Genomic DNA, 23,340 nt, shown 5'->3' on the forward strand with positions numbered 1-23,340 from the left:
TTTGTATTAAACCTTTCCTTGTTTCAGAGTTAGTGTTTTCATCCTCAGAAATTTTTTGTTACAGGGTTTTCTTTTCCCCCACAGAAATAGTAATTCATGAAGCCTGGCACAACACCATAACCTTTTACCATGAAATTAAGCAATGCAAACATTTACAGATACCGAGTCTCAGCCTGGGACTTAAGCCATCTTTAGATATGTGCACTAGTTCACCTTTCCAGTACTGGTTTACGGGGGGGGGGGGGGGGGGGGGGAAGGAAAAAAAAGATACATCTCTCATGGCAAATACAGTTTTTATAAGTCCAACATTCTCAAATTCTGAAAATGGCAAATAATATTATCTGATAGTAAGTGAGAGAGCACTCATATGAATATATAACTGGCTGCTTTTCTCCATAGTTTAAGTCAGAAAGCAGCCACCTATTTAAGAGATTGAAGTTTAGAAGTTTACCTCCGCATCATATCTGACAGCAGCAGAGAGCAATGAAAATGCATTTTCCACAGTAATTCCTCTCTTGATAATGTGTTGACACAGTTTTTTCAGCCTATTTTCACAGTACGAAGTAGCCAAATCCAAAAGCCCTGCAATTAAAACACCATTGTATTAGTCAATTATGACGATCTCTGCTCTTTCAACAAGAGTTTATGCTCCTGTGGTACAGATTGCATCTGTATTCTCTATGCCTCTATCATGCTTTTTGCAAGTAGGTCACTATTAAAAAAAAAGTATTTTATCATTACACAGGAAGAAAGGCCTTTTACCTCATACCGCAATCCTGTTAATCTCTGTAAATACACAAGCTGTTCCACTGATTTGCATACCTAACTGCTTGCAAGTGGAACTGTCACAAAACAGGCACCACCAGAATATGAGCAAAAAGCTACCGTTACAAAAATCTGTGCTTGAATTACAGCTTGCTCTTTGATCTGCTGCCCAAGTTTCCCCTATTAGATCTACTGAGATTCTTCAATATTATCCTAAACAATAATTTACTCAATTTAGTAAAATATGCAAGTATTTTAACCCAGAGAAATAGTTTTTCTCCCAACCTTAAAAAAAACCCTGTTCATAGTTAATTTCTAAATATGCACCACTTTTTCTGTAGTAGGTTTGCTACAACAGTATTTTAAAGACAGCTTAATTAATCACCAGCAAAATCTATTACAGGTGAGACTAGAAGCCTATATCAATACATTTATTCTGCATTCCCTGTCTCAGTTTTTCTGGATGCTGCCTTCTAACATAATTGGACCATAAGCAATACCTATTGCATCTTCAGGCGGAAGGTCAACACTGTCTGTATACAAGTACTCAAGAAAGGCACGATACACAGGATAAGAAAACTGGTCTATTTCTATCACTTCCTTCATATCCTCATTCCAGTATGACTGGAACATGGTTCTGAAGTGTTCACACCTAAGAGACAAAGACATCATCTGGAACACTATTATATGAACACATGAACATTACATTACAGTCCCCCTGAAAAACATATTTGGGGCACTCTGCAGTATTCACAAATATTTTACTATACCCCATCACAGCTGGTGGTCCACATTTTGGTTCCTAAGACGGTGGCCACTGTTATACTTATGCACCCAGATAAAACCCTTATTTGATCTATGTTACAGAAACATCTGTGTATACATTGCAAACAGACCAGCTTAACAGAATTTATCAGCCTGCAAACAACAAATGGGCTTAGTGAAAATTTAATATGGAACATTTAAGACAGTTTTGATTCAACTCCTTTTACAATCACTTCATTTAAAGTGATTATGGGTACACAGATGCTATATATTACAGGTTTAGGGGCCCCTCCATACCCTTTACTTTTTGTCCCCCCTTAAGATGCGATACCAAGAGGTTATTCTGTATAAACAAGAGCTGTGAAACGTGACCACTACCTGATTTTCAGAACAGCTTTGTGGACATGGATGTACTTTCCATCCACACGGAACTTTAGGTCTGAGGTTTCTGGGCTGTCAAACTCTTTCTTCAGAGACTCTGCTACTGTTAAAAAGTCTTCATGCTCTACAGAAACAATTTTAAAACAAACAAAGCAAAATATGTTAAGCATCTTAAACAGAACACACACACATCGCTAACTAAAGCTAGCGGCTCAACTAAGAGCATATCAAGGAAAATAGGTCAGTACCAGGGCTCCATTGGCTTAAGCGGTGAAATGGGAGGAATGAATTAATCCAATACCATTTCCTGTTGGCAAGGACTGCTCCACAGCAGCTACCGGCAGCACTGGTCAGCAGTTCCCATTCCAGCTCATTGCACAGAGGTCGCACAGCACCAAGGCAAGTACCTGGAGAAATTCCTCTCATTCTCCACCCATGAAATCGCCAGCCTCTGGCAGCTCAGTGCTAGTGCTGGGTCAGCTCAGCTCTGCCACCTGCAAACTAGTCTCTGCAGGTAACCTGCAGACTGCTGGTAATGGGAGCCTAAAGCATCACCTGCGACTGACTTGAGACACGGTGGACAGTACTTCAGCCGTGGTGTGACCTGAGCCTAAAGAGTAAGGAAATGTGTCACCAGTTGGCCACTTTTTTGTGCTGGCAGATTGGATATAGCCTGCAGGTTGTCTGTTAAGGTCTTTACCAGGACTCACTAACACGAGCTATCACTGACACCGTTATATTCAGTTATCACAACACAAAATCCAACAGCAGTGCTGTTGAAGAGAGACGGTAGATACTACGTGCTCAGTACGACCAAGGGCACAGGACTTCAGCAATTTTGGAAGTGGATTAGAAAACCTAATTTAACACACTATTTGAAGCTTCTGTTGATGCATCTTAAAAGTGTGTTTCAAAACACATGGCTTCCAAGAAGCAAAGTACGGAAAAGAAAAATAAGTGGATTTCCACTATAATGGGATGTGGTCTGTCTCCCTTGTCACACAGGACTGCACATTGTTCATCCATATACAATCCACAAATTACCCTTTACCATTAGGGACAGCTAAATTAGTTGGTATTTAAAAAGAAATACTGCTATTACAGACAAGTCACGTTTGTGCCCCAAAAGACCGTACAATCCTCCGATTTACATGGATCATCCACAGAACCTGCATCTCATCGGGGCTAACTAAACCGTGCTCCAATCACCCTCCATTTGCTCATGGGATTTTTTTTTTTCTAGGTCATCAGCTTAGCTTAAGCTATGCAGTAGATCAACTTTCACTCCAAATACCTTAAGTTCATTCCTCAAAAAAGGCTGCAGATTTGTACTTTACCACAGACAATCCTGAGTGAATGATTCATTTTTTTTGGCAGAGCCATCATAACTGGAAGTAGAACAATAACCTTTATGTAGAGTTAGCTCTTGCTAAGAAAAAAAAAAACAACAAACAAAAAAAAAGCCTAAGAAGAAAAAAGGTTTTTCTTAACCTATATGAATGAAAAAGGTGGAGAAGGAAAAAACGCGTATGGAAGATGGAGATTAAAAATGCCTCCAGAATGAATGCTTTTGATTTAAATATTCAGTAAGTAGGATTATCAGAATAAGAGGGGAAGAACTCCCAAAGGCTAAGAGGCATTAAAATGCAGGTACAAAAGTCAAATACCTTGTTATACTCAGTCTGGGAATACTTCATAAAAATCAAGAACTTGAAAGGTACTGAAACTGGGGAGGTGTCATTTAAACAGCCTTCACTATTAGCAAAAGGCAACAGACCTGGACAACCATCAGACCTCTACAGAGGGCAAGACTAACACATATCACAGAGGATTAGAGAATGGAGAAAGTGAGAAGTGGGATAAAACAAGACTTGGATTTACCCAGAAGCAGATCACTCTAAGTTAATCTTCTCTCTCTTTAGTAAATCTCTGCAGTTTTCTTCTACAGACAAGATGCTGTTATCTGGACCTCTATAAATGTGATAACATGCTAAATGAGAAGTTAAGATGGAAAAGCTGGGTTAGGACAAGCCACATGCAAAGATAAAGTCTGAGTCTGGAGAAAGGTTACTTAGGATGTGATCCCTCCATAAAACCAGTTTTGTACAGGGACTAACAAAATTAGGATCTGTTGTCAATATGAAAAGCGATCAGATTTCCTAAATGATCTTGCGAACTGAAACAGCAGACCAAGATGAAAACACCTTCATGTTTTCAAGAAAGTGCAGGCTAAGCACTTTGTAGCATATTTGGGGTCAAATAAGAATTAGCAGGATATAAATCAAAGATAATCAAGAAGAGAGGCTTGGGCTTACTTGCTGGTCACAGAGACTGCATCCCAAAGTGTAATCCAAGGCAACATAAGATGAGAGTTTCAACAGAGAAAACAATTATAGTAGGGTCTTGTTTTACAGGGACTATTATTTACAGGTCTACCTGTCTTTGGGGAAAGTCAAACTAAATCAAGTTGAGAGAAATCATCTTACAAAATGAAAATTTGGAATTCTGTTACTTTACTTTCCTAAGGTGAAACATAGGAGAGAGATTCGCTCCTTCATGTTCATATTGGAAGGGTAAATACTAGGGAGGGAAAGGTAGAGATAACATCTATAATTCAAAGTTGTTAGATAGCAAAGTAACAAGAGTCAGGAGTAGTCTTCCAAATAGGAATAGTTTTAAGAGAAAAAAGTTATGTTTAATAATCCAGGAGTCCTCCTCAGTCGTGAGCTGGAGCTCAAACAATACAAATGTAGGAAATACACAATATTCACAATACAATGGTAAAATGGGGTTCTCTCCAGATGTACACTTGCACACAAACAATCTTGTTAACCCTATTCTAGATCCTTAGCTGCTGAAGTAGACTGTTTTCTTCAGAAGAAAAAAAATCCTAGCTAAATGAGCTAGTTTTAATTGCTGGTTCTCCTTGAAGCAGGAACCATCCTGCCACAGAAACGGTATTCTGCACTAATCGCAAACGTACACAGAGAATATACCACTGGCTGCCGTATCACAGCTTGTTCTCACCTACTGATAGAAGACGCCACATAACAGCAGGGGTAGCAAAGCAAGCAAACACATCGTCAGTGCAGGCAAAGTGAGTGAGATGGGGAAAGATCACCGACTGCCCACGGCATTGGCCCCACATGTACACCTGGCCGCTCTGGGTCTTGGCAGCTGACGTGTGAGCAGAGTGGCAGGCTGCAATCTCCACAACCCTGAGAACAGAAGAAACCGTGTGAGATACTTACAGGTACAGAAACAAGTGACAAATGCCTCACCAAAATAACAGCTAACCAAACTATGCATCTACACTCCTGTACTACCTTTTTTGTTCTGCATGAATGTGATACTCTTTGAATGGATGTTGAAAAACCGCAATGACATTTTCTCTTTGCTTGTAGATTTAATTGTAATCAGATATTGCTTTCATTATGTCATTCTCATCAGTTGACATTCCTCCTTTTCTTCCATAACCACGGGAAAGGGATCAAGAATAACAAAATTTTGTTTTTCCCCTTTAAAACCAATGCACATCAGACACTTATTCTCAAGAAGAAATGCTTATGGAGCTTATGAAACTTCCGGTTAGGGAACAGGCAGGAAAGTTATACTACTAAGATTTTTGCAGAACATTTTTCAGAACTTCTTTCAAACGGATGTTGTAAAAATTCTCTCGTTTTGAGATTAAGTTCCCATGTATTTTTCAATAAAGCCTTTATTAGGAAACCCTTCTACCCCCCTTTTAATCTGTTTTTTGTATGTAAACAGAGATCTGACCTACTGCCTGTATTTCCGACTTCTTATTTTGCTGTTAGTTTCCTTTCCTCAACGCTGAAATTCAGCATGGAACATGGACAGTACCTTGTTTGAGAAGTGAATACATGCACTTAACGCCACATTCTTGAAGAGCTATGACAGTTTTCTAACTAAAGTCTATATATTTGCACCTATCTCACATAGTTCCTTAAGATATCAGAGCTGCTGATGCACACTTATCTGTTCTGTTCCCTCATTGCTCAGGCAATCCCTAACTTGCTATCTGAAACATTACAAGAACTGAAAAGAATCACATGTCCATTAAAAGGACCGCAAGGACATTTCCAGTGTCTCTGTTCTCATGATAAGCAAAAAAACAGGGGAAGTTCCAGCGTTAGTTCAAAATAAAAGCTATGCTTTCCTGTTTTTTCTCCACACTAAAAATGCATCAAAGGATTTAATGCTTTTGTGCCAGAAACAGATCAACTGGGACAAATAAATGTCTTTCCAAGCTAAGAATACGCGTATTAAAATGGTTGTTCCTTTACAGAACAACATCCATGAAGAGTTAGCTTTTTAGGCAAAAAAGCTTTTTTAGCACAAAGCCCAGATTTTAAGTGCAAAACTTATTTCAAGATAAAACACAGAAAGAATTGACAATCACTTTCAGTACATGTATGAATAATTTCTGTCAGATAAAAGACTAATGGGTTGTTTTACACCATTATCAACTTATGAACCTCTATACAACACAGATCTTTCAGCATCTCTCCAAGAGACATCTTAAAGTAATTGTTTTAGGGACAACTTACTTTCTATCACAGCTATTATCGAAACTACTTCCTTTCCCAAACTTCTTCCTTAGTAGAACAGATTCTTATTTTTAGAGTAACTATACTGTACTTAAGAACTATAGTAGAACATGTACTGTAACACGTTACATCATGTGTTTAACATCAAAATTCAGGCTGCTGACCCTTATAGCTGTTCCTCTAAGCTAACCCAAAATAAAGTTTAAAAGTTCCTTACAAGCTATATGTGCAATATTCTTCAAGATGGCATCAGATGCTACCTCCCAAGGAACTGTCACCAGCATTACATATAAATGACAAAGAGTTATATAAATGAAAAGACCAGGAGAAGCAGCTGTAATATGCTTCATGAGAAATGACAGCTCACCCACTTATAGCACTGTTTCCAAGACAGCCAAGTCAAGCAAGATGAGTAAGTTCAAGTGACTTATCTCTCCCTTAGATTCCAAGCATAAGTTCTATGATATTTTCTCCCTCCTTTAGTTATTGAACAAATGCCAGTTTTATTATAATCCCATGCTTGAGTTCACACAGTTCTAAATGCGACGGTTCCCCTTAGTTCACTCAAGAAATAAATCACTAAGAAAACAAAGTTGATCTATTTGCAAACATACACATTTCTCTCCCAGTGCTTTTTTAAATAATATTTCAGGTTGCTTCACTAGTGTCAGTTCCTTCACAGACAAGCTAGCCTCACCTCAGTGGTTTCTACTGTGATGGTTCCCTTCTTCTTTCCCCCACCCATTTTTTAAGCTCTTAAGTAATCTCAGTACTGTGCAGCTTCTAATTTCATGTTAAGCGTGAGAAACAGTAAAAAATAGGAGTGACTTCCCACAAAGACAGTTCAGAAATGGAGGACAAAAACCAGCCACAAGTGTTTCCTAGTTAAGAGGAGATTACAAATTAAGAGATTTACAGGTTAAGAGATTATAGACTAAGCGGTTTCCAAACAGAGGTACATTAATCTATAGGTATACACATGGGCCCTGAGAATGGGACCGAGGTCCAAGTTTGTAGGTGAACAGCAGAAGAGCCATCCCAAATATGAGGATGACAAGGGTGCTAAAGAAGGGTAGACAACTCTAGGAAACTAAGAAACTACAAACTACTAACTGGTACCACTGATAAAAGTGGCATTATCTGCCCTTAGATCTAGCAACCCTGCAAATCAAGTTCTGTTTACGTGGACAGCTGTTGTCAGCCTTTCAGAAAATTGTTTTTTCCTCACATGTCACTTCTTACAAAGGTGGTGCTTCATCCCACCACCCCCCCCCCACCTTTTTTTTTGTTGTTAATGTAGGCCTCAATACAGTTTAAAAGCTTGGCTTACTGATTTCATAGCTCCAAATTTTTAACCAAAGGAGCCATATTTAGAATAGCCTAACACTTAGTCATTCATTATCTTTTAGTATCAGGTAAACAAAGTACATTTACTTTCAATAATCATTACAGATAGCAAAAAGCACTCAGTCTATAATAAACAGTAAGTTACCATCCTTTCCTACGATTTTAACATTAGCAATAGAAAAACAATCCACCAAGCCCCACACATGCATGCTTCCAGTGCTAGAGTCTGCATAACACATGCTCAGACTTATCAATCCAGAAACAGCTTCAGCAAGATTACCTTTCTTTTTCCATCATGATCTGCATCGGGCTTAGCTGGTTACTTTTATTGCCAGTTCCCAGCTGCCCATAAGTGTTAGCTCCCCAGGCATAGAGCAAACCCTCATCTGTTAGTGCTAGTGTGTGCGCATAGCCACAGGCAATCTGTAAGTAAATGTAAAAGCATTACTACTAAACAAAACAGACATGAGAAACAAAATTATCGCGCACATTACACCTTAGCCTAGCTGATGTTAAATATCTTGGGCATTCTTCATTTAGCACTACAACGTGTTACTCCTCAGTACTTAAAGCTAACACAAAATATGTTAACTGTAGGTACTGGAAAAGTCCCAACTTAATTTAGTGTTCATTGTTTACTCCTAAATAATTTACTGCACTCTTGCAAAGTCTCCCTAGCCTTTACTTGCTTTCAGTTGCAGGCTCTTCACACAAAGAACAGTGAACTTCTTCATCACATCTTGCAACTCTGATACTTTCAGAATTTGATATTTTGAATACTATAAAAACTATGAGGGCACTGCAGTTCAACAGCCAAAAACTGCTCAACCCAAGTTATCACATGAAATTTCACAGAACCTTACTAGAAACCCAGGAAATCCCAAATTTTAGTTTTATTCTTTAGCTGGAAAAAACCCAACGAAACAACCCCCCAAAACCAAACAAAAACCAACCACCAAACAACCAAACCCACACCCATAACTCATTTTTCCTCTCCCCTCACTTCTGAAGAGCTATTAGAATATTGAAGTAGATTCCAATTTGACCATCTTGTTCCCCCTCATTTCTTGTCTCTGTCTGGTGTATTTCATTCATTCAGCTTCGTAACAAAGATGCAATTTGTATCCATAACACAATTTACTTATAGTTACACTAGCTAACTTTAAATCATTCAGAACATTCACAAAAGCAAGTATTTTACAGATTACTTGCACTTTTTATAAACCTAATATAATTTATAGGAGCTAAAAAAATTCAGTATTTGAACTGTGAAATCTAGAAGCAGGTGTAAGATTCCAAAGGTACAGTTTAAGCAGATGCTAGTAACACAAATGCATTTTTATTTCCATGTTAGACATACCTGGAGTATACAAACACCATGTAACGCTGCCACTCTGCATGGCGTTAGCTGATTGCCGTTGTTGCCAAGACCTAGCTGACCATTACCATTGTAACCCCAGCCATAAACCTGATTGCAAAAGGAAAACAAAATTAAGCCACTCCTCTGTAGAATTATAGAACATTTAAGACTTAGTATCAAACACAAGTCAAAAAGTACATCTTATTAAAAAACTGTACACTATTTCAACAGCAATAGAGAGAAGACTGAAAGATATTAAATATACTGCAATGACTGACTGTAGTCAACTTTTCAAGCCTGCATTTACTTTTCAAATAAGCTTTCAAAATTATATTTGCTATCAAAGTACTAGGAATTTTGCAATAAACTTACAATATACCAAAGCGTCTCCCATAACATCAACATTTTAGGTTTTTCACACCTTTCTTTTTCCTTATTATTTTCCCTTTTTTTAAAAGAAAACAAGAAATTAGTTATTCTGATCAGCTAATTAGCTATTGGATTAGTTTAAACTGAAATCCCCAGTTTAGCTCTAATTTTTCCTTTAGTTTTGTTATGATGGACACATCAGGACAGAAGTATGTACTATGAAAGCTCATCTCAACCTCAGGGACTTTTTACAATCCTTCCAGTCACAAAGAAATGCTACACTTCAAGTTTGGTCAAATGTAGTAAAATTGAGGTTACAGTTCATACCTAGAATGGAACAGTTGCACAATACTAGGGCAATGTTCAAAAGCTTGGTTTAGTTTTGCTGCTGGCAATTAAGCAGTGTGTTTAAGAACCAGGATCAGACAGTGTATTCTTGCAGAAAAATTAACTATTTAACTGTGCACGCTTTCAAAAAATCTACTTAAGACATGTTAAATAATCTATTGAAATATGAAGACAGATGTGCTTACTACAACTGTTCAATTTCTTGCAGTTGCAGACTCAGTAAGAATTGTGTTCCAATACAGCCTTTGCCATAAGAAGGAATGTTTAGTGTACAGACAGCGTCTCCACTTAATCGCAGAGTTTTCCTTAAACTGGCCTCTCGGAAGTTATCAATATAACTCTATGAATACAACTCTATACAACTCAAGCACTCCATGTCAGCGTTTCTCCATGTTCAGACATTAACCTCCTAAGTTCAGGTAACAGAGAGAGAACGTGAGAACACAGCACTGCTTACCTCACCGTTGTTTACTACGGCCATGGAGGAGGTCTGACCACAAGCGATGCCAACCACCATTTTACCCTGTAAACAGTTTGAAACTCTCCGAGGAGTTGGCTGGTTTGCTGTAGATCCAGATCCAACCTGACCACAGTTATTATAGCCCCAAGCGTACAGCTGTCCATAAAAACAAACAAAAAACTGCAGTTTAAGCCTTAATAGTAGTAATGATAGTAGTAAATGATAATCTTAGTCTAGTCAGATTGGGTAAACTGTCCTATTTAATGAGCTAAAATGCTTAAAATTAATTTTCAGCAGCTGAAAATTATAAACAGCAATAGCACTCATCTAGCAAATATGAACTTAGCACTTTTTTCAGCTTCTTGCTACAGAATCAGAGCATCCGACTACAACAGGAAACAAAAGGAACATATTTCCATATGAAATGTATGACAGGCTATAAGACGAAGAGCATAGTGAGCGAACTGTCTTTATACTTTCATGATGTTGGAAAAAGGAATGCAAGCCAGAACATCACTTGTTTCCCAGACAAGCTGAACTCCCCAATTTACAGCTATTTAGTTTTCTTCATAGAACTCTACACCAGGTTATAGCTGGACACTCACCATACCTTTTATATCTTTCAAGACCTCTAACAGGAGGTGCTTTTGTCAGCCCATGTTTCATAGTAGCAAACCTCTCCTACACAATGGCATTAACAGAAAAGCACCATCTCTGACAGTTCAAAGTTTGCCAGTAGCAAACTAATAATAATAGAAACAAAAATATTGGCTCCCTTCCTCTAAAAGTCCAGAAGACAGGGAAGTAGTTTGCTATAAAAAAATATTTATAGCTTTATATTTTTAGTTCCTTCAATTTTTATTACATGCATACACACACATAGCTTGGCATAAAACTATTTCTGATAGTTCATTCTCTGGTGCTTCACCCAGTTAAAAAGTTTGTCCTCTTGGAAACAGCCAGCCGCAGACATGCTAGCTAGTAAAAGCACACTGACAGATACCCTCATGTCAAGTCTGCACATCCTTTGGTGCTAGAAGCTGCCTGTTTACTGTGACACCAAACCAAAAGTCAGTCATTAAAAACAAACACCTCCCTCACCACCAAAAAACCCCAAACCTAAAACCAAAAACCACAAACCCAAAAAACCACCAAAGGCAAGAACCAAAAACTTCCCACCAACACAACTCAGTTACCATGTCTAATGTGAACAAAAGAAATTTTGTTACTTGTATTTGCTGGACCTTCGATTCCTACTGAATATTTGAAGATGCTCTATAAAATATCTTTATTTCAATAACACAGAAAAAAATTGAGGTTGAGAATCTCAGAAGGGAGATCAAAATGCCAAAGAGCTAATCAGTTTCCTCTCTGAGAAGCATGAATGTCTGCAGTCCTTTAAGTCTATCACTGATACTTATTTTTCAAATTTGCACTGCATTAAAATTGCACTGAACCAACTGTACAAATGAATTATACCAAGTATTTCCACAAATACTTCCAACTTCGATGCCTCTCTGAAATTCTAGGTATATCAAGTCACAAGGGTTTTTGCAGCCAAATCTTTCTGTAAATAAACCGCTACTTAACACATTTCGCTCTTTTCAGTATAATCAATTCTAGTACAGATAAAACCTCAGAGCACAAATAGACTAAGCTACTGCAAGGTACGCTAGGGATGGATTTATAGTACATTAGCTAGCCACAATGGCAAGCAAGCTGCAAATATCAACTCCATGGCAAACACAAAGAAGCTTCCCCGCTTCCATTGAGATTTCAAGCATGTTACATTTATTACAAGAGACAGCATGGCCATCAGAGGCAGCTACCACACAGCAGCTGGCACCACTATAACTAATACATGAACACCCTCTCCTTCCTGCATGCACACCAAATTTTATAGTTTAACCAAGGCAAATGTGACAGCATGAAGATCCTTCCTAAGCGCAGGCTCTCCTTTCAGATACAACCCACACCACTTTAATTAACCAACATCTCTTTCCTACCCTCAAAATACTGATTTGCTGTATTGTATTACTGTTGCACTATGACTCCATACTGAACCGTAACACAGACATGCTCAGATTACCAGGACGGAAAGAATCATAGTTTCCATTTTCATCGTTAGGAAGGTTTTAAAATTAGAACTCTTCTTTTGTTAAAGCAGAGCTGAAAAGAGGCTTTCCTCCATGCAGTAACATGCAACTCAAGTCAGATACACACACATTGGTCAAATCTGACTAAGTGGAAAATAATTGTACTTGTTTCCCACTACACATAGCCTTAAGCTATGTAAACAAATAGCATAAAGCAGACTTGGAGGTAAACCAAGTGCTCTTTCATTAGCTACACACAAAGGTATTCTAAGGTGTGCTGAGCAACATTCTTTCACAGTGCCAGTGTGGAAATCATGAAGACTAGAAGAAAAGGACTAAACACTAGCCAGTAGATACAAATAACTCAACATATACCCCTTAAAGAATTGTGAGCAAACAGTAATGTTACATTTTGCACCTTACAAACCCAATCTTTCACCTGTAAGTGACACAGATTTCAGTTTTCACCCCTGTGAAACATACAACAAATGAAAGACAAAAGTTTACTAAGCTTTTATTCCCCTGTTTTGTGGTTGGGTTGGTTTTTTTTTGGGGGGGGGGGGGTTTGTGGGTGGGCTTTTTTTTTTTTTTGAGTTGTTTTCAAGTCTGCTCTGAAGAAAAGGACATCCTAGTTTGAGGCAGTAGGAGAAAAGGTTATGTTGTAACTACACTGTAGAGAAAGAGAGAACTTCAGACTGCAAGGTCACCTGCACTATTCACTTCAAGGAGATTAAGAGATTTGAACAGGTTTCAACTTACATCCCCATCAAACGACAGTGCCATGGAATGATGAGAACCACAAGCTACTTCCACCACTTTCTTTATTAACAGATTTGTGCAAACTTGAACAGGAGTAATGCCCTGATTGGTTGTGCCATTCCCAAGTTGGCTGTAACCATTATGTCCCCAAGCATACACTTCACCATCTGCAAAAATATTTAAGCTTGTGAGAAAAACCACCAAAAATTCCAAGGAAGTTTAGACAGAATTCTAAGAAGTTACCAAATGCCAACATGAAAGTGATGGACATTAACAAACAGTGAAACTATTACACAAATCATCCACATACTAAAAAATTATATACTTTATATACAACTATTTTATATATATATATCACAGTATAACCTCTAGATTTATTGTGGAAATACACAAAAGTGCAAAGGTAAGACTGAGTATGTCATAAATGATAGAGCAAAACTCTACAGCTGCAACATAATGGAAATGGAAACTTACTTTACCTATTACAGAATACATTTAGTTCCACTTAAGACCAATGAGAACCCCTAAGTGTACATTACCCAATTAACAAGTTAATACAATTACACCTTAACCTATTCTTGTTAAATGCAAGTGGATCTTAAAATCCATAACTTATGTTTCTATGCTAAATGTTAATTTCCTACCTTCGGTGCAAAGTACAACATGGGGTCCACTTCCATAACTGAGACTGGAAATCTTCTTTCCACATAAGGCTTCTAATTTCTTTGGTACTATTGTGCTCTGATTATCTCCAGTTCCCAAACAATTACTGCAATTCAGCCCAAAAACAAATACCTAAAAAACAGGAATATTCATTTCAAGTGATTTATACTCAGGTATGCACAGATGTGGTACCATCCACGTCTTCATAAAGCCAGGACAGAGTTTTGCCATGGACTTTCAAGGGCCAGAGACTTCCCTCATGGACGTTAACAAGCTCAAGAGTCAGCACAGGGACACTTTGGAAGTTAACTGATGAGCCTGAACTCTTCAGATCCACGCAGGCCTGGATGCTAGGCTTCTCATTTGCAGGAACTTCTATTGGCTTTATGTGGCAAGGTTTTGGTAGCGGGGAGTGTTACAGGGGCTGCTTCTGTGTTCGAGAGAGCCAAGACCAGCCGGCTCTGAGACAGACCCAACACTGGCCGAGGCTGAGCCCATCAGCGACGGTGGTAGTGCCAGTGGGAGAACAGATTTAAGAAGGGGGGAAAAAAACCTGTTGTGCAACAGAAACTGCAGCCAGAGAGAGGAGTGATAACGTGCAAGAGAAACAACCCCGCAAGCCCCCAGGCTGGTGAAGAAGGAGGGGAGGAGATGCTCCAGGCGCCTCAGCAGAGATTCCCTGGCAGCCCATGGTGATGAAGACCCTGGTGAGGCAGGCTGTCCCCCTGCAGCCCAGGGAGGTCCACGGGGGAGCACACCTCCACCTGCAGCCTGGGGAGAACCTCACGCCAGAGCAGGGGGATGCCCGAAGGAGGCTGTGACCCCGTGGGAAGCCCGTGCTGGAGCAGGCTCCTGGCAAGACCTGCGGACCCGGGGAGAGAGGAGCCCACGGAGCAGGTTTGCTGGCAGGACTTGTGACCCCTTGGGGGACCCATGCTGGAGCAGCGTGCTTCTGAAGAAGGACTGCATGCCGTGGAAGGGACCCACGCTGGAGCAGTTCATGAAGAACTGCAGCCCGTGGGAAGGACTCACATTGGAGAAGTTCGTGGAGGACTGTCTCCCGTGGGAGGGACCCCATGCTGGAGCAGGGGAAGAGTGAGGAGTCCTGCCCCTGAGGAGGATGAAGCAGCAGAGATAATGTGTGTGATGAACTGACCGTAAACCCCATTCCCCATCCCCCTGCGCCGCTGGCGGGGGTAGGTAGAGAATCCGGGAATTAAGTCGTGCCCTGGAAGAAGGCAGGGTGGAGGGAAGGTGTTCTGAGATTTGGGTTTATTTCTCATTACTCTACTCTGGTTGATTGGTAATAAATTGAGTTAATTTTCCCCAAGTTGAGTCTGTTTTGCCCGTGACAGTAATTGGTGAGTGATCTCTCCTGTCCTTATCTCAACCCACAAGGCCTTTGTTATATTTTCTCTCCCCTGTCCAGCTGAGGAGGGGAGAGTGATAGAACGGCTTTGGTGGGCACCTGGAATCCAGCCAGGGTCAACCCGCCACAGAACTGTGCTATAAAAAGTATTAAACTGTGAAAGTAGAAGACACCACCTTCTTTTAAAAGCAGTTTGTAAACAGCAGCCACAGCTGCACTGTAGGAGGCTCATCCTACAGGCAGCTTTGCTAGGACTTCAGGAAAAAAAGAAATCCTACTCTACCCAGTCTTACAAGAAACCCTCCCATTAATTGATCCCAGAACATCTGGCTTGTTTTCTTTCAGCAGCACAATGCTAACTCACATTGAGTTTCTGAATCGTTAAAATCCACAGATAATCTTCCACTGTATTGTTACTTAGCAAGCCGTATCCTCATTTTATATCTTCATACCTGGAAGTGCTTGCACTTAATTTCAAGCTACCACAACTTCTTTTGAATTCTGACTGTCTTCAAAAGTGCATGTAATCCATCCTGGCCTTTGCCATTTGCAAGTTTTCTAAATATTCCATCTATATGGTCCCCACACAAAACTAAAAAAAAAAAATTACAAGTTATATCCAACTTGTTTTGAAATACACAAATTTCACACAATGCTTTTGAGAAGCTATTAATTTGCAAGTATTCCATGGACTCTGAAAACAACTACCTGTAGAGTACATGTTCCACTTTATTACAGCCTTACCTCATCATCATGCGTTATGTATATAGCTTCATTGGCTGATGTACCAAATACACATGCTTTCCGAATAGATGCTATTTCTTGAGGTGACAGTAAGGTAAATATTGGCCACTTGCCTACATCCACCATGATGCTGCTGTGTGTCATGATGTTTCTACAAGTAAGATTACATTGCTGTAATAAAAAAAAGAGCGTATTAAAAAGTGTATTTTGCACTTTCATCAATAGGCAGTAAGACAATTTCCTTTAAATTAGAGAAAAAGACACGTGTTATGGCTCTGAAAGTGTAACATTCTATTCTGTATGAAATATGTAATTATATTTCCATGTATTAAGGTGAACAAATAGCAAGTCACTGGCAGGACATTGGAAGAACAGACCTTTTCTTAACAGGATATTTAAGTAAACTGTATTCAGTGCAACTGAACATCTGCTGTTCTACAAGCAAACTTATTAAAAGCTTGTGATCTAGCAAATATCCACTGGCGGCAGAGCGGATTTCTGAGGGAATTTTCAGAGGGAGCTTCAGTTGGAATTCCCATTTATAGAATTTTCACTCATGACAATTTTTTGTAGTCTTAGAACTTAAATATGCCATGTAAGCAAGCTGTTAATGTATATGTGAAACCTGCAAATAAAAATAAAGCTGGGGCTGTTGAGCATATGACCCAAATCTGCCATCTCTTGCATAATCAAAAGCTGTTATTATGGTCAAAATCTATTTGTGAGAGCACAGAAGCACGAGATAAACTCATGAGTTTGTACAATTAAGCAGTGAAACAAATCAGAGAAAAGTGATTAAGTAACACTGTCATAATCTGTTACTTAGAAACAAGCTGGACCACATTAAAAGCTGGAAGCACAACTGGGTTTAGACATAATCTGTCAGTGAACACAGATGTATACAATCCATCCTTCCACAATGCTCCTTCTTCCCAGTTTCCTCAGGACAATTGCACCAGCTCAAGAACAAAGCTGACGGTCAACACAAACATACAGAGCTTATCTAGGCCTTCAATCCTGCACATAAAAATTGTAACATCACTCACACCCTGAAGGGATTCTGCCACTGACAATCTATGATCCATGCTCAGTGTGTAAAATCTGAAAAGCCCTAGGTGGACAATTCCACAGAATGTCAATGGCATGATACAAATCACAATAAACCATTTCAAAAAGAAAAAAAAAAGCAGCTAAGGAATCATTTAACGAGTAAGAAATGCAGTCTCTATCCAGATGTCACCCTCTCATCAACATTTAGTTCCTTCCTTTTAATTTGTTTGCTCCAGTCCTACCCCATCCCCCTACTCTTTCTACCCCATCCCCCTACTCTTTTTTCTGTTGCCTTCAAGGCAGGATTCTTCTTGATGATGCCTGGGTATCAGATATGGATAACAGTGAGAACACAAGAGAGCCTCTTTCCTTTGCGTCTGATGCCTGGTTCTCAAAACTGTGACAACCAAGACAGGGCTCCAGAAAGCTACCCAAGACCAGCAGTCAATTCTAACATACAGGTTGTTCAGTGCAGATGGTTTTTGGAAGGAGGGGGTTTATCATTATTTATTTTTTTTTTAAAGTTTGAGAAACACTGACATCACAATGGAAGTATGCATACAAAAAAAATCAAACACAAACAAAACCCAGACTTGTCTCCTTATCAAATTCTGTTATCTTGCTCCAACAACCCAGCTCTGCTCTACAGGCACCTCTCCAAGAGCCTGACTTCACTCTACATTTCACATTTGAAGCAGGTCTTGAAAACACCTTAAGTCTCCAGATGGCATATCCATAATAAATTTATTTGTAGAACAGCTTTTCAAAGTCTACCTGATGACAAGACAACAGCACATTCTACACAGCTAAACAGATTTGAATGCATTTAAGCCTTCTTAATTTCTAGTCCAGTTACAAACGGAGGCTAGTTAGCTGCTAAGGTTTGTTACCTCACTTTGAGAAACCTTTTAACGTGTGACACTATCAATCAATTAAAAGGAGACAGCGATGACTTGTTCTTTTGAGCAAACAAAGTAGTTGTCCCTTCTGACTTTACCTATTTAATTTGCCTCATATAATATACAATTGGCAACACACAAACATCTCAAACTAGACATTAAGAAAAATATTTTCTTCACTGAAGTTCTTTTCAATGCATCCTGTCAATTTAAGGCATGAAGACAAAATGATATTTTGATGGAGAATATACTAGTAAATTAACATTAACAAGTTTTACAGCACCCCGAGAACCTATTTTACTCTAAAGGTAACCATTTTAAAATGTGCTACTTTATCTCTCCCTGTCTGATCTTTGTATTGTCTTCAATCTGTCCACTTGGCTTATTTTCCACTACTGTATAACTCAGTTAACCACTCCTCTTTGACAAAACCTTTCCAAGCACTTCCAAAACCGATGCGAGTTACACTGCATTTCCCATACCTCAAAGCTCAACTGGATATCTTGTCACACAAACTAATACCAGCAGATAAAATAAAAGCTTTCAAGCACGCAAGAATTTCCAGATTGAAGACATGAGCGATGAACTCTATCCACAGATGAAGAACCTTACAATTTTTGACAGGTGTAACACTTTTTTCTAAAACAATGCTGCGTATTTCCAATTTCAACTGTTAATACAATCCTACAAAGTTATTTCAAGGGTTTTCCCTAAGAGGTTTTTAATGACAACTCATCTGCCACTGGCAGGTTAGTTTCTTTAATAAATATAAATCCTAAAGCCTCTCCAGGTTTAGCAACCAATGAAGGGTCTTAAAAACCCTTAAAACAAACCAACAGAAAATATCTCTTGCCTTTTATATATAATATATACTGTTTCTCAAACACACACCCCTTTCTCGTCCTCTACAAATACTAACTATTGCCCTTAGATGCTGCTGTTTGCTGGAGTACCTATCATCATTAAGTTGCAATGTTTTTGCAGTAGCAACATCGGCTATTTTTGTTTATGTCTAAATAAGTGAAATAACATACAAACTTGAAAGTTCTGGGGCTTATACATGGACTACTGTTTCTTAGCTTTAACTGTGCATAAAAAGCTGTTTTAACTACTTATTCTCCATTTTCCACAGAAAATAAATGCCCAACCTAGGCATAAGCACCACCTTTTTCCTCCCTCAAGATGGATGCCTTAACAACCTTAGTCAACTTCCTAGTTTTCTAATAAAAGTTCTCGTTGCCACAGGAGGGGAAAAAAAGAAAAAAGTCTACAGTGGAAAAAGAGTATTTGGGGAATATATATATTTATATATAGTACTGCAAATGGAGATGTCAGTAAAGTAATTCACTGTTATCAAAACAGAAACCAAATTAATTTTAGCATGCTCCAAGACATACTGCACACTTTCCAAAAGGGCAGATACTCTGCAATATTGTGATTGACCTCTCACACCAATCACACTCAAACTTCAACCTTGCACAGCCTTTACCTGAATATGGGGGGGAAAGGCGTGTGCAGGGTTTCTTCTGGGCAAATCCTTGCTACAAAAGGCTGATCTAGGAGACTTCGGTCATGTCATTGCAAGCAATAGCACAAAGAAACACAGTGTCCTTCACTCACCCTTCTGGTACTGCATCAGTAAGAGAGCTAAGGTTATTGTTTACTTCTCCTGATAGTGACGTTGAGGCCTGGACCCCGCTCCATTACATACGGTGCAAGGACTGAACCTTAACTGGAAGTTTGTCAGTGCAACACAGATGTTGCAAATGTACCAGATGGAGACCAAAGTAATGAAGTTATTTTAATCTGTATGCAAATTTGTCTCAATATATTAGCTCTCAAGCTATTGTTTAAATTCTGTAAGCAACATGGCAGCAGCAGTTCTAAGGAGTTTCTGTCATTTACAGATCAGCATCTAAATTTCAAGTTAATTGCAACTAAAAGCCTTATAAGTATAAAAAGTCATAAGCTTAAACTTGGTGCTCTGGTAGATAGTTGCTTTTGGAAACACTGTATGTCACTGCTTTTAACTGTCTTTTACTTTCTGCTACATGATTCAGTGATAAACAACTATATACCATATAGCTTTATTTCTACTGCAGAACTAACCAGCAGAGGGAGCTTATATCAACGATACCTCTTCTAACTGCTTTGACATCTTTGAAATTATCCAACAATATCAGTATACAAACAGGAACAGAAACAAAGATGATTGTTTGAATTTCAGTGAGGCTAAAAATAAGCAAGACAGGATGACTTGTAGAGAAGGAAACTGAACTGGCCACATATTGTGAGAAAAAGAAATTGAACTCGGAGCAGTCACCAACATTAGGGGAAAACACCCCAAAATCTAGATTTGCTCACAATTTAAAAAAGCCACATGCTTTCAGAGACATAAGCCCTTCAAAAATTCTGTGCTAAACTGCTGCCTATGCATTCAACTTCTCACTAGTTTGCTTTCTAAAGAAAAAGTGCGCAGGCTGACTCCCAGTGACATATGTAGGCAAACATGAATCCCTGCCTTAAAAAAAAAAAAAAAGACAGTGTTTACAAAATGTTTTGTTAAATGATTTTAGATAAAGTTTTACAGAGCTTATAGTTCAGCTAAACAAATCCGTGCTAGAGAGAACAATGGCCTAACACAACATCCTACTGGGTACACAGTACCAATTGTCAGTGCAACAAAACACTATAGTTAACTCCTCAAAGATTATCCCCTTATTTGTAAAGGCTATTTAAACACAATTGCACATTTGTTTGTTTCACTCTTTTCTCAGGCTCCAGTGTTGCAGTTTATTCCAGCTGGGCAGACTTACTCTTGCACAGAAAGAAACTGCAGGCTCAGGCCTTCATTTCTCCTAATTGTCTACGGGAATTATAAACAGCAGTGAGAACACAAAAGCTGGGATATCTGGCTTTAGAACAACACGAATTGACTGGCACACTTGATCCTTTTTTAATTTTAAGTACATCTCAACCAAGAGTCAAATCCTAGATGTAACACTAATCTTCCCCATGTTTTCTCCAGTTTATGTTTGGTTTTTTTAATCTCGTATTTCAGTACAGGGAAAGGACATGGAAACAATACATACTATTGACATTAATAAAACGCGTGAACCAAGCGATGTTATTGCGGCTTTCTCCCTGCCAACAAAAAGGTATTGCGCTCCCTGAAATCACGTGCCTTAACTTACTTTCCTTAGACCTTACATAAGGCAAGATTTCTATGACAAAATCTGTGTGTTCAAACCTCTGCACGATTTATTTTTTGATGCCTTTTATGAGCAATACAGGGAAAGAAAAACCTGCTGATCTAAGAACTGACAACCAGACCTCCTATTTGCTTTGAGTAACCAGCTGAAAGAGATACAAGCAAGCAAAAACCACCATGCACATGAATACTAATGAACATACGACTGGTTTAGCCATAGGGAAAAAAACTGTAGTAGGATAACAGACATCCACTCACCATAACAAAACTGTAATTACAGTCACAATATGCCTCCTTTTTATTTTATTTTATTTTTTTTTTAAGCTGAACCATTACTGCAACTTATTGAAGCCATTCACTCGGGACACCTTCTAAAGCAATACCTGTATTTCAATCTGATGTATACAGAGATAAGCACTCAAAGGAAAACATTCATGTTAAGGCTCTAAAGAATTTTCACATCTTCCAAACACTCTTTTTCCTAAAGAAACTTCGTGCTCCAAACACACTTCCATTTACGATGTTTGGTATCTTTTTCTCACAGCCCCATCCCTAGTTTAAACGATTAAAGCCCATTTTACCTTTTGCCAGTAGACAACAACGCGCTTTCCAAAAGAGATCACTTCAACTGTCTAAATTAGAAAGTTCCTTTAAAGAAGTAAATATTCCTTTAATATTTAACTCAGGAGAAGTGTATTTAAAAAAAATGAAGAAACGCTAATTATTTATATAAAGCCCGGTGAAGAAAAACATAAATAAATTGCTGAGAGCCCTGCTTTTTCGGTAAGCTAGATCTCAGCCTTCAGGAAGCGGACCACAAAGGGAAGGATGAACTGAAACACCACGAATCAGAAAAAAAAAAACCCAAACCCCCCCGAAACCCCCTGTGAGAACATACTGTGAGCTACGCCAAGCAGGAAGAGAGCCTTCCAGAGAGCTGTGTGGGAGAAGTTCACAGAGAAAGCTTCCCCAAGTCGCTCGGATGAGCCGCGGCCGTTAACGGCGACCGTTAGCGACGACCGTTAACCGCGGCCGTTAACGGCCGCTGGGCGCGCGCCCCGCCGCAGGTCAAGGAGGGGCGGGGGGGGGAGGGGGGGGGAGCGACGGCGGCGGCGGCGAAGTGATGCGTCACGTGACGCCAAGCCTCGGGAGGGGCGGGGCGGGTCCCACCTCCTCTCTCCCGCCCTCCCGCTTCGGCCGCTCGCCCGCTCGCCGTCACGTGGCCCGGCGGTCCGCGGCTGCCGCCGCCTATTGGACGCGGTCAGCGTGGCCGCGTGACGCCCGCCCCGCCCTCTCCTCTCCACAGCGGAGCCGCCGCCGCCATCGCCGTCGCCTCAGGGTCTCGCCGTGAGGGGGGAAGCGGGTGGCGGCGGGGTCTGTTCCCCTCCGGGAGCCCACAGTCCTCTCCTCACCCCTCCGCTGCGGCTCCTGTCCTGGCGCAGCCCACCCCCCCCTTGCCCTCAGACAGGCCCGGGGCGGGGGGTTGGCCCGGCCCGTCGCGGGCTCGTGTGAGGCCTCCGTGAGCGGCCTGGCCCCAGCGAGCAGCTCCGGGGGTTGTTTTCGGTGGATGAGGCCGCGGCAGGGGTAGGATGACACCCTTCTGGCCCGGCATCCTCACTGGCGTCAGGCCGAGAGGAAAACGAGGTGGGGTTGGAGCCAGCCGGGGCTTCCCGCCCCCGTCAGAACCGGGCAGGGTCCGTGCCCGGTGTACTTCAGGCTAGAGCCTGTAACGCCCGACACCGGCTGGATCCGAGAGATGGCGTTAACGGTCTCCTGACACCCTCGCATAAAGACTTCTCTCCACTCAAAGGGGTTTAGGCGGTATATCAGTAACCTGTGGATGTTAGAAGGGAGCATTGACATAGTCTTGTCTCTACAGTTTTGGCTGTGGCTATACCTGCAGATAGAGCAGGAGACAGCACTGTGGGGGAGGATCCAGGAAAGGGAAGATTGGACACCAGCCCTCCCAAGGGAGCTCCTTTGTTACACAAAGTTGTTAACCAGGAAACGGCTTCCGTTTTTCTTAATATTTACTTATTTTCCCGACTGCACACAGGGTCAGAAGGCAGCTGGGCTTTGCAGCGAGAGGGGAGCTGACCGGTCTGAAACATAAAGCAGTAGGGTAGAGCACACTGGAAGTATCTATCTTTGGGGGTGGTCAATTTAGGAGAAGAAATTGTAAT

General features: G+C 40.2%; 1 protein-coding gene across 8 annotated transcripts in view; it reads right to left on the reverse strand.

The window, feature by feature from the left end:
• Nucleotides 1-23,340, reverse strand: part of RCBTB1 (RCC1 and BTB domain containing protein 1) — a 41,287-nt gene that overhangs the window by 3,348 nt on the left and 14,599 nt on the right. The window contains exons 1-12 of one of the 8 annotated variants that reach the window (XM_049816047.1): nt 22,056-22,237; nt 21,739-21,805; nt 15,998-16,168; nt 13,866-14,016; nt 13,222-13,388; nt 10,364-10,522; nt 9,190-9,297; nt 8,110-8,252; nt 4,939-5,129; nt 1,909-2,035; nt 1,266-1,417; nt 452-582 (exon numbers count right to left, since the gene is read on the reverse strand). In XM_049816047.1, coding sequence (XP_049672004.1) covers nt 452-582; nt 1,266-1,417; nt 1,909-2,035; nt 4,939-5,129; nt 8,110-8,252; nt 9,190-9,297; nt 10,364-10,522; nt 13,222-13,388; nt 13,866-14,016; nt 15,998-16,141 — 1,473 coding nt within the window. In that variant the 5' untranslated portion in view covers nt 16,142-16,168; nt 21,739-21,805; nt 22,056-22,237. Of the gene's footprint in view, nt 1-451; nt 583-1,265; nt 1,418-1,908; nt 2,036-2,159; nt 2,522-4,938; nt 5,130-8,109; nt 8,253-9,189; nt 9,298-10,363; nt 10,523-13,221; nt 13,389-13,865; nt 14,017-15,617; nt 15,676-15,997; nt 16,169-21,738; nt 21,806-22,055; nt 22,238-23,340 lie in introns of those variants that run through there. The other 7 variants (XM_049816045.1, XR_007507995.1, XR_007507996.1 and 4 more) reach the window with 7 other exon arrangements.

This window comes from Accipiter gentilis, chromosome 13 (genome assembly GCF_929443795.1).
Source record: "Accipiter gentilis chromosome 13, bAccGen1.1, whole genome shotgun sequence".
Lineage (NCBI taxonomy): Eukaryota > Metazoa > Chordata > Aves > Accipitriformes > Accipitridae > Astur > Astur gentilis.